The sequence below is a fragment of the Furipterus horrens genome, unplaced genomic scaffold (assembly GCF_987537825.1).
Source record: "Furipterus horrens unplaced genomic scaffold, mFurHor1.1.pri manual_scaffold_1, whole genome shotgun sequence".
NCBI classification, from domain to species: domain Eukaryota; kingdom Metazoa; phylum Chordata; class Mammalia; order Chiroptera; family Furipteridae; genus Furipterus; species Furipterus horrens.
Window position 1 is genome coordinate 109,734,939 of NW_028327171.1, and position 6,102 is coordinate 109,741,040.

General features: G+C 40.3%; 1 protein-coding gene across 3 annotated transcripts in view; it reads right to left on the reverse strand.

The window, feature by feature from the left end:
• The window catches only part of OSBPL11 (oxysterol binding protein like 11), a 109,976-nt gene extending 104,576 nt beyond the window's left edge, over positions 1-5,400 (reverse strand). Inside the window, exon 1 of one of the 3 annotated variants that reach the window (XM_090277828.1) lies at positions 4,492-5,400. In XM_090277828.1, the coding sequence (XP_090133954.1) occupies positions 4,492-4,697 (206 nt within the window). In that variant the 5' untranslated portion in view covers positions 4,698-5,400. The remainder of the gene's footprint in view (positions 1-4,491) is intronic. The other 2 variants (XM_090277818.1, XM_090277833.1) reach the window with 2 other exon arrangements.
• Between the last annotated feature and the right edge of the window lie 702 nt (positions 5,401-6,102).

Here is a 6,102-nt window from a genome sequence, read left to right on the forward strand (position 1 = left end):
AGGTTACGAAAGACTATGACTTCGGTATTGCCAGTACTCTCTTACCTTCTCACTTCCTCTCTCTGAGGAAGCAGGCGGCCAAGTAGTAAGCTGCTCTGTGGAGCGGCCCATGGGCCAGGAACCAAAGAAGGCCATCAGCAGTCAGTTCATGAAGAAATGTGATCTTTGTCCAGTAAGGAAAAATAAGTGAATTGTGCCAAGAGCCACATGAGCGAACCAGAAAGTGGCTCCCTCCTAGCTGAGACTGAAGATGACTGTAGCCTTGTGAAAGACCTAAAGCCAGGGAGCCCAACTAAGCTACACCAAGATTCCTAACCCACAGACACTGAGATAAAATAATGTTGCTTTTTCAATACATTAAATCTGGGAGTACTTCTATCTATATATTCCAGGCAGATTAAAAATGAAATGTAAAACCACCAAATCATTTTAAAACTACATGAAAATATGTATTTATAAAAGTAACATTCTATAAGTAGAAGGAAAAAAAGAGTAAGAGTTCTGACTTATAAGTTTTTCATGTGCCTGAAAATATGTAATAAATTAAAATACAAAGACTAGGACTATCTAACCCTGGCTGCTGTGGATCAGTGGATTGAGTGTTGGTCTGCGAACCAAGTGTCACTGGTTCGATTCCCAGTCAGAGCACACGACGAGGTTGCACGTCAGGTCCCCAGCTGGGGGCGCGAGTGAGAGGCAACCACACAGTGATGTTTCTCTCCCTCTCTCCTTTCCCCTATCTCTAAAAATAAATAAATAAACAAAGAAACAAATTAATTAATTAAAAAAAAATCCTGCTCTAAAGAAATGATTAAAAAAAAAAATACTAGGAATATCTTTGCAGCAAGTTTGGCAAAGAATTTAACCATACAAAATTAAAATATATTCCATGTAGTTATATATTTATTATATAAAGAATATAATTGTTTTCTGGACTTATAATGAAGAAATTAATAAAAGACAGTGTTTCCTGGGAGGGAAACTGGGTGGCTGAGACAAGTATGTAAGGTAAACACTTCATTCTTTTACCTATTCAGGAAAAAAAATTTCCAATAAAATATTTTGAAAGAAATATTCATATTTAAAAATATGAATATGTAAATTTGAAGATAAACATCAAGTATATTAACAAGAAAAATACTAACAGAAAAAAACAGCTGATATTTCACAAGAGAAAAATATATAATTAATCATGAAGAAAAATTAATTCAAAATGAATCAAAGACCTAAATGTAAGTGCTAAAATATAACATTTATATTAAAACATCTCTGTAAATCTTTATGACCTCGGACTTGGCAATGGTTTCTGAGATGTGACACCACGTATAAGCAAAAGAAAAAAAAAGAAAAGTAAAAGCTTTTGTGCTACAAACAATAACATCAAGGAAGTGAAAAGATAACCATAGAATTGAGGAAAATACTTGCAAATCATATATCTGAAAAGGGAACTATAACCGAAGACATACAGAACTCTTAAAACTCAATTTAAAAAAATTTTTTTTGATGGGCAAAGGATCTGAATAAACATTTCTTCAAAGATGAACAAATCACCAGTGAGCTCAACCTTATCAGTCAAGAAGGAAATGCAACTGAAAACCACAATGTGATATACTTCAAATCCAGTAGGATTTCTAAAATAAAAAGATAATAACAAGTGTTGTTGAGAATGTGAAAAAATTAAAACCCTCATCCACTGCTGATGAGAAAATGTAAAAAACCAGGCTGGCAGTTCCTCAAAAAGTTAAACATAGAGGACCTACTGAATACCCAACAATTCCACTCCTAGGTATACAGTAAGTCCTCACTTAGTGTCATCCATGGGTTCTGTGACTCTAAACAAAATGAAGTATGACAAAACCAATTTACCATAGGCTAATTGATATAAACAAGAGTTAAGTTCCTACAGCATCTCATTAACATAATAACAAAATGGCAATATTCGAGGACCTGCTACATACTCAAGAGAAGTGAAAACACATTCCCACACAATCCTGAACACAAATGTTCACAGCATTACTCATAAAAGCCACAAAATGCAAACATCCCAAATGTCCATCAATTGATGAATGGATAAAATGTGATATATTCATATAATGGAATATTATTCAGCCACAAAAAGAAACAAAGTAATGATAGCTGATACATTTTTGAACCTTGAAAACATTACGCTAATTAAATTTCTAAGTCCGCAAAGCCAAACCAGAGAATCTTTACTAAATTTCAACCACTCCATGAGATAACCTGAAATCTCCGTTTTAAAAATGGGATAGTAGCATAGTACAGGTAGACAGCTGGACATATGTCTCTCAAGTTGCAAAAAGAGCTGATGCCAATGGAAGAGAATAAAATAAGAAAAAGAAAACATGTGACATAAGAAAAGTAGACGATGAAGTATCTATTATACCAACCTTTAAAGAAAAAGAGCCAAGCAAAGAAACTGAGAAAGTAATGGTCAAAACAATAAAGAAGAAATCAAGAAAGCAATATTAAAAAGGTCAAGAAAAGAATTATAACAGATATACTTACAAAGAAATCAATTGGAGTAAGAATCTAAAAACATTCCTTGTTTTTCATGCACATCCTTGGTGAGGACAAAGCAATAAATGAGTTCAAAGAACTGAAGACAGTGAATACAAATTGCTTTATAAGAGGAAAGAATTAGGTTAGTTTTTATTATTGTTGTTTTTAAAGCCTAGAGACTTTGAGCCTCAGATGAAGTCAGGGAAGAGGGAGCAACACAGGACAATGGAGAAAACTGATTGTGCTAGAGAACAAAGGGATAAATCTGAGTGCTACGCTCAAGGATAGCCTTAGAAAAGCCTCAAGAAAATAAAAATATGTTAGTATGTAAATGCAGTGATGCCTTATTTATCTGCATCCTGGGGGAAGAGTTCCACATAACTGAATTTTCCAGACACATAACCTTTTTTTTTTCCAGTTATTTTCTTTGCAATTGTTGACCACTGTATCATACATTTCTCTACCTTCTTAAACAGAGAGTGTGCTTTACTGAATGACATAAGGTCATTGTGACCACGATTATTGTACTAGGAAATAATATAGCTGAGTCTGCATGTTAGTTTTTCAAATCTTTGACGGTCCTAGATTGTCAGATGACATTTCCTCTGTTACATTTCCCATGATAACCTTTTTCATTTGTGCTTCCAATAGATTCTAGTTTGGAAATTATATAACCACTAAATAATACTCTAAATAAGGGATAACAGGATTCTGAATTAAAGTACAGGAGTAAAGTACATGGCTTTATGACAATGCCTTGGGTACTTCTAAGAAACTTGTTTCACTTTTCCATTCAACTGAAACTGGGTTTCAAAAAGAGCTGAGGGTGTCAGAAAATTGGCCTCTGACTACATGAAATATTACTTTATCTTGCTTCCTTAAATCATATCAAAATATCCCTGCCAAGTAATCGGTAATTGTATATTGTTAGTCTTAAATCACATACAAAAATGCATTAAGCTGATTCCAAAAGTGGGCCTGGACACCTCATAGTAACTAAATATACTTTCATGTTACACAATCATTTACCAATGAAAGTTATAACCTATACTTTTTTCTGTATTTTAATATAGTCATGCATAGTTCACATATATAGACATTATTCATAATAAATGCATACCCTTCACAAAACCATGGTTTTAATTCCTCCTTAGTTTCACACAAATTTCACAACTACAAGCAGCACAAGGGCTGAAAAGGTCTAGAATCAGGCAAATTTAAGAATTTATCCCTTTAGTTCCAGTATCATGGGATATCCTAATTTCATTCATTCTTAAGATTCTGGAAGGGTACATCCCTCTATACTTTACATAACAAAACTACTGTTGCTTCTCCAGGACTCTCTTCCAGTTCCTTGTTTTTCATTTGTATTAATGAAAATTAACAAATGTAGAATTTCTCATTAAGACAGAGATTTTAAATGGCCTGATCAACTCAAGGCACTAGCACATGTACCTCTGCCTTTGTATTGAAACTATCTATGTACACCTCCCCTTGTAAGTCACAAACATCAGGAAGGCAATAATCTTTCTGATTCAATCATTTCACTGAAGCACGGGGCAAACACGTTTTGAGCATGTAGTACTTGTTAGCTTCTAGAGAGCTAAGTTAAGTAGTCCCTGCCCTCGCAGTCCAGCAGAGGAGGCAATCTTGTAAACAAATTGCAACACAAACAAAAACAGAAGTGAGTAGAGAATTAAATCAGAGGAAGGAGTAGCTCCAGGGCTGCAGAAGAAGTTCAAGGATACATTCATGTATTCTCCAACAGGCCTCAATAAATACCTGTTGAGCGGACGAATGAATGAATGAAGTCCTGTTAATTAAAAGTTGTGACCCCGGCTCCAAAAGAAATGAGTTGCTTCTGGAAGTCAGTGGATAAACGTTACCCTTTCAATAGTTGCAGGAACGCAGACTCCAGCTTACTCACCCCCACCTCGGCCTCAGGAAATCACCTTGGAGAAAGGGCCATACCTGTACTGCCAGCCTTTTGCACTGCCTCCGCGGCTGCTGCTACTGTTGCTGCTGCTGCTGCTGCTGATTCCACCCCCACAACCGCTGTTGCTGCTGTTCTTGTTTGGGGTCACCGCTGTGGCCAGGCCCTCCAGCTTTCCTTCGCTCTCTAATACTTTCACGGTTGATACTGGATCACCCGCCTGCATCTTAACTCCAAAGTCCATTTGCCCTTCTCGGGCGGAGAGAACTCTTGCCGATTTGTGGGTGATAATTTTTAAGATCTGATCTAAAGGTGATCAAACGAGCTAAATCGTACGGTGGGAACCACCAAAAGGTCCAGGGAAGGAATGCAAGCGTTCCCAACGAAGGAAAACTTTTCGAGGGGAGGGGCAGCGAGAAGGACAGTGACCCTTTAAACATATATCTTCCCCTGGCAAAGCAAGGGAGAAATATCACCCTGCCAGAAGATTTGCTGGCACACTCGCAGGAGAAGCAGAAGCAACTCGGGGAGGTCGGGGGCTCTCGCCAAGAAAGCTGGGCGAAGGACGGAGAACCACGGGCGGGGATGGCGGCCTGACCTCTGGGCGGACGGCCTGAACCTCCACAATCCCTCTTCTCCAGCGGGTCCTCAGGAGAGGGTGCGGTTTAGCCCTCTCCGCGGTTCCCGCCGCAGCCCCAGAGACAGAGCTGGGGCCGCCCACGCGCAGCCCAGGAGGAGGGTCTGGGGAGGAGGCCTCTGGGGGCGGACGTCGGCTCCCTGGGCCGCCTCTCCTTTGGACAGACGCCAGCCGCTCGGAGCGCCCTCCTCCAACGCTCCCCGGCCTGGGCCCTCCCCTGGGTTCTTAACGGCGAGCGACCGCCTGGCCCTCTCTCCAGCCCGCAGTGTGAATACCACAGGGACGACAGCCGCCCCACCCACAGCCCCAAGCTGGGTCACTCACCCCGCCTTTCCTTCCGGAGTAGCATGAGCTCACTTCCTCCAGGATAGAAGCTCCAGGCGCCATCTTGGAGCAGGGCTCGCAGCCCTGGAGGGGGCGGAGCCTCGGGGGGTGTTTGTGGGTTGCTGGCTGGTGCCGACCAAGAGAGAGGGTGGGTGCGGCAGACGAAGGAAGGAGGAAGTGGGACAGCCAGCGAGGGAGAAACAAAGGAATAGCTGAAGATAGTGCCCTTGTGAACGTGACTTCCGGCCTCCCTAACCGGGTTCTATCATTCCATGCAGGGTTCATTGGGGCATTTTAGGAAGGCGATTTAAAGCAATAAATATTGTTATTTCTATGAGAATTTGCAAAAACAAAACAAAAACAACTCATTCTAGTAATTTTGCAACAAATGCAAGACCCTGAGATAAATGAAAAACAAACTATTGTGAATATTAGAGCTCTCAGAAAGAAAGCTGGGTATGCTTTCTGACCCCAGACAACTCTTTCACCCTCTTTAGATATTGGTATTTGCTTCTGTAAAATAACGGTGGTACAGTTGGTTGGGCAGTTTACCACAAAGCAAAAAGGATGCTCATTGGGTTCCTGGTCAGTTCACACGCCTGGATTTCCGTTTGGTTTCCGGGGTGTGTAGGAAAGGCAATTGATCCGTTTTTCCCTCCCTCTTTGTCCCTCCCTTCCCCCTCTCTAT